We start from the raw sequence: 12,286 nt of genomic DNA on the forward strand, positions 1-12,286 counted from the left end.
ACGACATCACACATCAAAACACGCGCTGTCATTGGTCCCTACTAAAATCTCCATGGAATTTTCACAGCACGATCGAGAAATTTTGCTGCCTGCTGCAATACTTCGCGCGGCATTAAACTGACCGTCTTGCAAACCTCATGTCTTCGCTCGGCTTGCTCGTTGGCAATACCTAATATGTTAAGAGAAGTGTCTATGCCAATGTTTTTGCAGAAAGGAAAAAGGTTTTGATGGAGCTGAAGTAAACTCCAGATGTTTCCACTGGTTTCCGGCCGCCATGTTGGTGTCCCCCTGCATCGAGTCTCCATACTGATCCATACTTTTGAGTGGTGCCCTTTGCCGAATAACTCGACTTTGAAATATGGCACAACCATAAAACTTTAACACGCTGTTTATTTATTACCCTTCTAAAATATCTCAATTTCTTGATTTAATTTATCGAATTGTAAGCCATTTTATTTTTTCATTGCGTGACCTGAAAGCCAAGAACTGAGAAAACATGTTCAATTTTTTTCCTTTATGCAGAAATATTTGCTTTACACTAAACATTGATTTACAGGCATTTTCCCTCGTTTTATTTTCAACATTTTGTCCACACAAAAGTCGTAGAGACTCTTTTGAACGATCACAAGCATTCCTAACTAATGATTCTTGAACGATGTCTTCCTCACCCCTCAGAATGGGTGTTAGTGATGAAGTGTATTAGAATGTCACAAAAAAAAGACTTCGTGTCACTCAAGCGGAAAGTAGCGGGGGTTATTCACTCGACTGCACACTGTCAAGGGATTTCAGGGACGTCACTATTTCACACGACCTCATCTTGCGTTACTTGCTTCATCATGGATGTTCAACAGCTTTTCAAGATTCTTAAAAAGGAAGCAGAATGCCCATTGTGCATAGAGACTGTCAAAAATCCCAAGACATTGCCATGTCTTCACTCATTCTGCCTGGAGTGTCTCAACAGACATGCAAACTTCGCAAGGAGACAGCTAAAAGCGACAATCAAATGTCCGGTTTGCCAGACTACATTCCAAATTCCCGAAAAAGACACCTTCGAGAATTTGCCGCCATCGTTTCATCTCAACCGATTGGTAGATGTTCTAGCTCTAGAAGATGGCAGCGTACAGTCTCAAATATGCAATAGTTGTGACGAGAACAACACGTCAACATGTTACTGTTTCGTGTGCCAAAATTTTCTGTGCGCATCTTGTTTTGAAGCTCACCAACGCTTGAAGGCCACAAGGGGTCATCGCAATGTTTTGATCGACAACCTGCAAGCGCAAGATGTGCAAGAGTGGATCCACAGACCAGTGATGTGTTCACAGCAATATCATGAAGATCAACCCCTCGAATTTTACTGCGAAGACTGTAAGGATCTGATTTGCCACAAATGTACTGTAGTGAGTCATGATCGACACTCTAAGACGGACACTCAAAAAGCTGCACAAGAACAAAAAATGCAAATTGCCGACGTTGTGGCCAAAGTGAAAGCGGAAATTGTCAGATATGAGAGTGAAATTAAGAAACAAACTGACCTAAGAAACAAAAACAAAGTGGAAATTTTGAAGGAAGAAGAGAAAATGAGAGACACTGTGGAAAAATTGATTCGCGATTTGCGAGAACACGAGAGGAAAATGAAGGACAAGTTTCGTGAAATTTATGAAGCGGAACAAAAACATCACGCAACGCGACTAGAAAACTTCCAGCTGCTTGCCACCCAGCTGAAAAGCTGCTTCGAACGCTGTCAGAGTATCTTAGAAAGAAACTTCAGCGTCGAAATTCTACAAACAAATCACGCCATCCTCGGACGTTGTAATGAACTGTTAAATGTAAGAAAACCCGATCTTTACATGTCGCCACATATACATTACTTGGTGGAAAAGAAATTGGATCTTATGGATCGAGTTGTTGTCACCAAGACTGATCCCTCAAAGTGCTTTGCTGAAGGTCAAGACAGCAAGGACGTAAAAGAAAGGAAACAGACACATTTCGTCATTGTTACAAAGGATTCAGAAGGATTTCAATGTTATCAACAAGATGATAAAATCAAAGTCGACGTTTTGACTCCAGAAGGTGATCAACTAAACACAGACGTTAACGACACCAAAGACGGCAAATACACAGTGACATACACACCACAGTATGCCGGACAACACAGAGTAGAGATCGTTTTGAATGGACAGCCGCTGAGTGGTAGTCCTTGGATTGTGCAGGTTCATCAGAATCAATATCAATTTGCATTTCAGTTTGGTTCAAGAGGGAAGGAACGAGGAGAATTTGATGGCATTTACGATATCGATGTGAGTCATAAAACGGGAACGATTGTTGTTGCAGATGGGCGGAATAAAAGAATTCAACTGTTGAGCTCTGAAGGAAAGTTTCGAATGGAGATAAAACTTGATGGTGCACCTTGGTCTGTGGCATTTGAAGACTCTGGTGACCTGCTGACTTTAGTTCCGAGAAGCGACAATAAGCTTCGTGTGTTCAATGAGGAGGGTCACTTCATTAAACACATCAATGATAAACATCTTGATGAACCAGGTCGCCTTTCCATTGCGATTAATGGTCCTATAATCATAGCTGACTGGTCGGACAGGAAAATCAAGGTCCTCTCCCCTGATGGGAATGACTTGCTCCAATCCTTCAGTGCCCCAGACTGTGATAAAATCCCATTCTATGCTATTTATCACCAGAACAAATTCTTTGCTTCTTATTATTTTGCTAATTGTGTCAAGGTCTTTGACAAAACAGGAGTGTATTTACATGACATTGGCTGTAAGGGATCGAATGATGGCCAGTTTAATGGTTGTCGTGGACTCGTTATTGACAAGTACAACCGACTCATTGTGTGTGATGATGGTAACCGTAGGCTGCAACTCTTCACCCCCTGGGGGAAGTTTTTGAGTAAAATTGATGGACAGTATTTAAAAAATGGCTTTCCTAATTATGTTGCTATAAACAGAGGTGGTAGTGTCATGGTAGCCGACCCACTCAACAGACGCATTTCTGTTTACCATTAAAATGTGATATATTTTTGCTTTATTAGCATAGGGCTAACGTTTTCCAATCAATCAGCCGAGAATAAAGTAATGAATATTGAAAGTGCATTGCATAAGCTCTAACAATTGCAAGCTCTGAGCAATGATACTTTGAAAATTCGAATTTTTACAAAGAATATTGTGGGATCAGTAGCGCCTTTAACTGGCTAATAACTGGCTCGTTATCAAAGCTAAAAGGCTTAAAATTGGAGGTTTAACTAAGTTTAAAAAGTTCTTTTCGCATTTGAAGTCAATCTTTAAATAGCATGATTAATGCCATCTTTGCAAAGATTCCCTTTCCAATGAAGAGAGCTACGTACTAGAATCTGCAACTACCCTGTTGGAAAGCAAGAGAAAAAAGGAGAAAAGTCCACTGTTCTCAGTGTTTTAAAGGTAGCTATTGTAGGCAGTAATCAACCTCGTCCTGAGGGGGCTTTCCCCCCCTTCAAGTGAGGGAAAAGGCTTGGGAACAAGATTGTGCAGTGATGTGTTAAGCTGGTTACATCTTTCTCCAGTTAAGGACAAGCACTTTTCTGTCGAGATTAGATTTAAAATAGGAAAATTTGAATTGATGTATAACGTGTTTTCATTTTAACATGGATTATCAGTCGTGCAGAAGTCTACTTGAATTTCATAAATACTCTTTAATCAATTTTGACTGATCACGATCTTCTCTTATCCAATGCTGTACAAGACTTAAGCCTGGTTTTCACTAGGGACGCAAGTGCAAGCATAAGAGCGCTTGTTTCGCCGTGAAAACGGGGTTAAGACAAGCACAAGCACAAGGATTAAAATCTTTCCCTTTTCCTTGTGCTTGCGCTTATGCTTGCATTCGCTTGCGTCGTGTGAAAACGAAACGCAGCATAAGCACAAGGAAGTTTGCTACGTCTGGCCAATTAAAGTACTCTTTCTAGATTCCCCGCGTCTGAGTATTTAAACAAAATGGCGGATGCCGTGGTTGAATTTGATGCTTATGTCGACGTTCGTTTTCGATAGCATAAGCTAGTGACAACCAGGCTCTAAGCCTATTACTTTATGCGATAGGGAAAATAGTCTATTAACGAAAAAGAAGATGGTAAGCACCTGAAACTGTGCTCAGGATTTCCAGACATCTTTTCCTTTTCCTTGTGCTTGCGCTTATGCTTGTGTCTGCTTGCGTCGTGTGAAAACGAAACAGCATAAATACAAGGAATTTTGCTGTTTGGTCAATTAAAGCACTCGTTGCAGATTCCTCTTGGATCTGAGCATTTGAACAAAATGGCGGATTCTTTGATTGATTTTTATGCTGATGTCGACGTTCGTTTTCACTAGCATAAGCTAATTATATCTGTGCTTGTGTTTACGCTTGTACTGCGTCGCTAGTGAAAACCAGGCTTTACCGTCCACGGTTTTTGCAAAGGTCTTAAAAAAACCTCAATTTCACTAATGGCTAAGTAGCGAAGATGTCAGTTTACGTCCCTTGCTTTGTTTTTTAGCTTTAATTTGAGGCTTTCACTTTCAGTGTCCAATTCAAAGTTTTCTTAGGGTGGTCTTTATTTTAAAATCAATTTTCACTTTTAATGTAAAGCAAACATTTCATCATCAAAAGAATACTCCATTTTCGAGTTTTTGTTTGCTTTCTTTTTACGAGGAAAAAGAGACAAAAAGTAGCTCTGAAATAAAAAGCTCCGTTCTCAGTGCCGCTTAGGCAGTAAATTTGTTTGAGTTGGCTGGTGATGGTGGCCATTTGGTATTTAGCAGAATGATACAAGCGGGAAGTAACCTTTTAACACTGCAGGGAAACTGGAACTGTGCTAGGCCACTGCCGGAATAATACATGGCCGATACTCGAGCCATACTTGAGCAATACAAAAACAATATTGGACTAACAATAGATCTTAATTGGATCAATACAGGATTTTAGTTACGACTCATTACTTGTCTTATCTAGGACATCAGCGTCTTTTGTTAAAACGGTGATTCAGAAGTGAAAAAAAAAAAAATCAAATGTAAGGTCGGTGACTTGAATTCGACAAGACACTTTTGCGTTTGTCTTATTGTTTATTTATTTATTTATTTATTTTGAATTGCCTTGTTTTTCAAAGACAATCCCCACTTTTACTACAGAATAAATGTAGACTGGAAGAAATAACGTTTGCAACATTTGTTCGAATTTTTTTTAAAAAGGTTTGTTTGTATCAGGAAAAATGAATTTTAGGATCGCCTATCTTTGCTTTCAAATTTCCTTTCTCTATTTTTCAGTACTCTAAAAACCGCTAGTACTTAATACTTTTAAGATACTTCGCCCACATTGTACGACGTAAACAAGACGGAATAATTGCAAAAGTCTTACGATAGTATCGTTATTTCGTCAACGTCGCCATCACATATATAAAAGTCCCTTTTCACTGATACTTGACAGAAGGGATACCCCACACAAACATTTGTTGCTTTAATACAGCTAAGTATTTTTTAAGGTTTTTTTGCGTTTTTAAGCGAGGTAAGATTGTCTGTGATAAAGCGACATGTGAATAGACATTTTAAAGCTAAAATTCGCTATAATTTATTTCAAGGTTAGCACTCTTCTAATGAAGTTTGAAATTGTGGCCTTTCTGTGATAAAGCAGCCAGACACACTTTGGAAACTTCCAGATAAAAAGAGACTTAATTCCCGTTTATAGCTGAGGCACTTCTATCACTTCATTTTCTGTGTTTTCGAGATAATGACAAAGGTCAACCGATTTATTCAAACTAAGCATGGTTCTAACCCTCGATACTTTTGTAAGTTTTCCCTTTAAAACACAACCTATTTATGATGGCTTGAACGATTTGCTGACACACTGGGAATGTTCATGTATCAGGCAACATGTATTGACATACTAAACGAGCGCAATGGCCGTACTAGCCGTACAAAAACGACCGAGGGGTTAGTAAGTATTATATGGCATCGTGTCTTTGAGCTTTCGGACCCCTTCTCCGCTTGATGAATGTTCGTCTTCCAACAGCGAACTTTGAAAGGTAACCTTTTCCATGTAAAACTAAATTCTGCTGCTTGCCAGAATAGTACTTTTGTGATGAAAAAATAAATTCCGCTTCTTAAAAACTTTTTGTGTTTCGCTCAACTTGAATTTCCAGGGGGAGAGAAAAAATATGGAAACGGGCCGTTTCCATTGTAATGGTCCGTACTGTAAAATCCCGACCGAAAACCAGTCAATCAGAGTGTTCCATTTAGCCTGAGAATCGCTTGCCATATAATAAAGTGCAGTTAATACCTGGGTCTTTTAGGAACAGTCATCCATTTCTGGAACTTGTGTAGTGAGAAACAGTATTGGTGCTATTGCGCACAGTGCAGAGTCGAGTAGCACTGATAGGCTGACATGGACTTCACCAGGGTCTTCAAGGGAGAAAAACACAATCAGTAAATAATAAAGCACGGAAAAATCACACAACATTTCGGTATCAATGGCTCAAGGCTCCGTCGTCGTCATCGTCGGCATAGCCAAGTGGCCAGGGTGCTGGACTTGAGAGATCCGGAATTCCGGGTTCAGGGGGCCGTTTTTCGAAAGTCCCGAAACCTTACGGGCCATTTTCGGGTGTTTGTGCGATGCAAGTTATGTAGGCTGTACTCTCAGGCACCTGCACCAACGCGCGGCTGAACACACGAAACAGTCCTCCCATTGGCAAACACTTAATTAACGAACACAGGATTAGTGTCGTGCAAACTTAAACAACTTGGTTGAAATATTATTTGTACTTGCAGAGTTCAACCCATTGAGTCCTAAACTACACTGTACGCCCATTGATGAGTAAAAATAAATTGTCTAGCGTCAGAAAGTGTAAAATCTAACCCTAACCCTAACCCTTCCCCCCCCCCCCCACCCCATTGACGAGCAAAATCGTCTGGCATTAGACAGAATAAAATTGGCTGAGTCTCACTCCCAGGACTCAATGGGTTGACCTACTTCAATATTAATCAGCACAGTGATGTCAAATTCAATGTACCACACTAACTGAGGAGGAAACCCTTTGACCCCCAAGACGGCCTGAACTGGCCATACTTAGGGCGCTTTCCCTTTGTCAGAACTGGCCGGCCAGACCTGTCATTTTGCAAAGAAAATGTTGCAATTTGAGTACACTGTCATGATAATCCCTCGCATTCTTCTGGAGGAGTATATATCGTCGTGGAAGACGGTTAATTTGAAGGCGTTATAGAGTTAGTCCTCCCAAATGCCCGGTCTGGCCTTGTCAGTTCGGTCAAATGGAAAGCGCCCTTAATATTTTACTCTGTTTAACGCCAGCTAATTTTACTTGTCAATGGGGACCCCTGGGAATCAATGGGTTAATTTTTACACACACAATTTATAATTCTCCATTAATTTTGATCTTTTCAGAAACCTAAGGTGGTGACCTCCCATTTGCTCTTCTGCAAGCAGTATCGGAAGACAATAGTGGAAGATTACGTAGGATTGGGTAAGAACTGTATACTCATACATGGAATTGTACACACCTTAATGGGGACATTTTTCAGCGAGTGGTTAAAACTAAATGTTTATGAGTATGAGTAATAGGACCACCCTCTGATGGTGTTAACTAAACAAAAGTCTCTTGAAGGTTTAGTTTTTTAGATCAATCACAACATGCTAAAGAGTGACCATTGAATGAATACTTCTGGAGTACCTTCCTATGGTGCTACATTACATTTTTTCTGCTATAAAAGGTAATCCTAACTTTTGAGTGTGTAGATGAAAGCTACTGAACAGTACTTTCCTTTGGTGCTGTTTACCGTGTTGCCCGGGGGGGACTACTGCCACATAAAAAGGGGGGATGCTCGTCGTCTCACTTAGGGGTGTAAATTTTGGATTTTCGTCTCACTGAGGGTGTTCGTCTCACTGAAGGTGTCCCCCCCCTCCGGGCTATGTTGTACAACGTGGTCCTAACTTTTTGAGTCTTCGGATGAGATCCTAAAGTGTGACCATTCAAATGAAAGCTACATGTATAGGCACTGAGCAGTACTTTTCTTTGAATTTGGCACTGTTTTTTTTTCTTTTTACACTGTTCAAGGTGGTTAACTTTAGATCCCATGAGAAACATCCCTCTGTGTGACCATTCAAAGTTGCATCTTGGAAATGAGTCATATGATCAATATTTATTATATACATACTGATTTGACAGGGATCTTGCCTCCTTTCCCTTTTCTACTAGTTGCAGTTGTATCTACAGTGCTTTTCTTCTGATTCCCTGCTTTAACTAATCCAGATGTTGTTTGGACGGCTTTCTTCTCCTCTTCAGTTTTATTGCTTGATGAAAGCTCGTCTTTCTTGATCACTAACTTGACATGTTCACTTTCAGAGTGCGATGATGACGACTTCGCTGGCTTTGGTTTCTTTATCTTTTTGACACTCTCATTGGGAGGATTTTCAGCCTTTGCTCTGCCAGTTTCCACTTACTGTTTCTTTGATTTTGCCACACCAGTGGCTGCAGCATCACCCTTGACACTTTCCATCAGTCCTGGGATATCGGCAGCCATTTCAAGATCAATGTTCTCAGATGACAGACCTTTAAATTTAATAGAAATCTTCTTTTTTTTTTTGTGGGCTTTGATTATCCAATTTTGTTTCGCTCAAGCGATCCGGGCAGTGCTCGTTGAAATCTGACAGGTTCGTCTCAGGGGTTTCGACAGTTTTGTAAAGTAGCAGACATATTTCTGAAAGCACCTGAAGTGACATCTTTTGGCGCGGTATGGCGTCTCGTGAGCCTCGAAGGCGAGAGCTGCTAGGGCCCATGCTCCTCAGGAAATTTGAAAAATAGAACACTCAGATCAAAGAAACACTGTTTCCAGTAATAAAGTATTCTCGTTTGTCTCACGATGTGGTCACTCGTGATGTAGATCGGGACGTTTCGACTGCATATTGCTAGTCTTCATCAGGCGATGAGGTCGACTGGTTACGCGTCACCTTTTAAGCAGGATGCTCCGCTGTGATTGGTTGGTTTTCAGCAGCTGGGATTGGATCAATTTACAAACAATTAGAAGGAATGGGAAGCCCGGCCTCCGCTGTTATTGTTAACCTATACATTGAGAGTTTCGAACAACAGGCAATAACTACTTCGGCCTACAAACCTAAGATCTGGAAACGCTACACTTTCACCATCATGGATCGCGGAAACGTTGATAGCTTCTTCCATCATCTAAACAACCAGCAGCTTTTCATTCGCTTCACCATGGAGACAGAGAACGGCTACAAACTCGCTTTCCTTGACACCCCAGTCTCAAGAGAACCGGACGGCCGCCTCACCACCAGCGTATACACGAAGCCTACGCACACTGATCAGTACTTAGCGTAAAATTCCCACCACCCGCAATCAGTAAAACGCGGTATTGTCAAGTGCCTCTACGAGCGCGCCAAACGTCTCGTAACAAAACCCTCTATTATCTCCAAGGAGAAGAACACCTGTCTTCTGTACAAGTCTACTGCGGTTTTACCCTATGTCAAAGGCCTATCCGAACAATTTCTCCGCTGCCTACAGCAAGAAGGCATAAACGCAATTCAGGTCGGAGACTACATTAAGATCACATCTAGTACGACCGAAAGACACTGTCGAACGGACTAAACAAGATGGCGTGGTTTACAGGATTCCCTGTGAATGCGGTAAAGTCTACATCGGCGAGACTGGAAGTCCTATGCAAGATAGAATCAAAGAACATGAGCGAGACATCCGACTTGCCCGTACTCAGACCTCCGTGATCGCGATCCTCATTGGTACACACGCAGGGTCAAAGAGGCGATTCACATAAGACTTTACCTTAAAAACATCAACAGGGATAGTGGAATGTAAATTCCGGAAGCGTGGATGCCCACGATCAAGAAACACAACAACAGGAGAACCGTACGACAGCGGACCGCCAAAGGAACAACACACCGAAACAGCCGGAATCGAAATGCACCAATCGGAGCTGCTGAAAACCAAGCAATCACAGCGGAGCCTCCTGCTTAAGAGGTGACGCGTAACCAGTCGACCTCATCTTCTGATGAAGACTAGCAGAATGCAGTCGAAACGTCGCGATCTACATCACAAGTGATCACATCGTGAGACAAACGAGAATACTTTATTATTATTGTACTTCACCACGATGAATAACAGCAACCTTTTTTACGACCTTAACTGTTTCCAGTGTTTCTGGAACCCAAGAGTTCACTCAGATTCTCTTTAAAAAGTAAGTGAAAAAAAAAAAAATTAAATAAATAAAACAAACCCCTCAAATATCTGCATCAAAGTAGCGGTGTCCTAGCGAATTTGGAGCCCCCCAGATTTGAAGCCCCCGGTACAAATCCGCTAGCAGATTTGGACCTCCCCCGTACAAATCAGCTAGCGAATTTGGACCCCCGGGGGACTAGCGGATTTAGTCCCTCCTCGCAGATTTGTTTACCGATAAAAAGTTAGATTTTGGATCGGGGAAACTTGAGGAAAAGACTTAGGTCACTTAGAAGTATGTAGATGCAAATTTTAACTCCTTTCTGAGAGAATCTTAAATAACGCAATTGGAATTCATAGAATTGTCCTGTTATCTTTTTAACAAGGAAATAAAAAGCAAAGTCAGACTTAAGCTTCAGGTAAAGTTGTTGAAAGTACGCACGCATTGTGGCTTTTTCGTAAAGCATCGCTTTTTCTTCCATTTGATAGTTTGAATGGGCGGCGCTTCCATAAAGAAGGTGCCACTTTTTCAAGTAACACCTCTTGGTTGAAAGAGGCGCTCTTAAGGCTTGTTTACACATACGACGCAAGCATAAGCATAAGCATCATACGCAGGCGCATTAACCTGTTGTTAATTAGTGTCTTTTGTTCTAATGAAAGGTACCAATTATCAAAATGCTACTCCGTCTGCGTATGTTGCTTGTGCTTATGCTTGCCTTGTACGTAAATGAGGGGAATCAGGGTGGTTTAGTGGTCATCAACCGTGCCTCCCACCTGTGCGATCCAGGTTCAACTCTGGCCTCGGGTCGAATGTTGGCTGAGTTTCAGTCGATCTCAATCTGACTCCGAGAGTTTTTCTCCGGGTACTCCGGTTTTCCTCCCTCCTCAAAATCGACTCCCGGCCTATTCCATCAGGCTGTGGTGCTGTACTCCCAGGTCATATATGGGTCGTGGTCAGGGGCCCAGCGCCTAGCCGGCATCATAGCTCCTTCGGTCCGACCTCGCTGAGCTGCGTCCTTAGTAATTCAGTCTCCGACTGCGAGAAAGGGCGATTAGCAGGTCAGATATTATGTGTAAACCAGCCTTTAGAAGTTTTATACTTGATTACAAGGGCCTTAGAATACTTTTCCTTTTTTATAACCAAACTTGTCAAGTCATGATTCTCGTATTAATTTTCAATGAGGAGAAAAAGGTTAGGGTTAGACTTGAGGTGCAGTAAAAGTTGTTTAAAGCACGCGCTGTGGCATATTCGTAAAGTAGATGCAAATTTTAACCCTTGTTTTTGAAAGCATTGTTTTTTGAAATTTCTTTCTATTTCAATTAATATTTTGAATGGTCGGCGCTTTAAAAGAACTGTTCTTGATATTTATTCTCACCTACTTACTTTGAGGAGAGAAAGAGATGGGAAAGAAAATCTGCGATCTCATAAATAGAACAATTGCTATAACACAAAAGAATGAACAGTATAATTTTGGACAATAAACTTCGCTTTCACTAAAGTATTTAAAGTGTCTCTCGCAAGAGTGAGTATAGTAATCATTCCGTTTATAACTGTTCGACTGAGATGGCCGAGATCAAATGATACAACCAAGGTTTCCAGTATCTCAGAGATAATCAGTATCCCGAGGGCTATACAAAGGACCAAAAACGTCAGAAACTTGCATGTGTCATCTCTTTCTTTTTTTAATGATAATTTTCTCCGCCGCCTCTTCTTTTTCTGCCGCTCACTAGTTTTTCGCCGCCCATTTTTTCCTGCAGCTCGATTTTTCTTTCGCCACTCCTTCTAATTTTTCCTTTTTTCTTTTTTTTTTTTTCGCAGGCCACCTTTTTTCGCTGCTCACTTTTTTCGGGTACCTTCAAAAAACAAAGACCCATAAAACCCCTAAGACCGCTAAGACCCCCAAAACAACATTTGAGGAGGCACTATTTTGATTCAAAGCCCGTCTTGAAGGGCGAGGCAACCCTTTGCATCTTATCGAGAGAACACCATCCTAGATAAATTTTTCTGGAAGGCAGTCGGCACTGAAAAAAAAGGCCAAAACAAGCGAGAAAACCCTACCATTTGTCAGTACGTACAACCCA

General features: G+C 41.3%; 1 protein-coding gene across 1 annotated transcript; it reads left to right on the forward strand.

Moving 5' to 3' along the window:
- The first annotated feature begins 836 nt into the window (after window positions 1-836).
- LOC138023202 (E3 ubiquitin-protein ligase TRIM71-like) lies at window positions 837-3,017 on the forward strand. Its single transcript, XM_068870230.1, has one exon. It carries the CDS (start codon window positions 837-839, stop codon window positions 3,015-3,017), a length of 2,181 nt encoding a protein of 726 aa, XP_068726331.1.
- The last annotated feature ends 9,269 nt before the right edge of the window (window positions 3,018-12,286 follow it).

Source organism: Montipora capricornis, chromosome 11 (assembly GCF_036669925.1).
Source record: "Montipora capricornis isolate CH-2021 chromosome 11, ASM3666992v2, whole genome shotgun sequence".
Taxonomy (NCBI): domain Eukaryota; kingdom Metazoa; phylum Cnidaria; class Anthozoa; order Scleractinia; family Acroporidae; genus Montipora; species Montipora capricornis.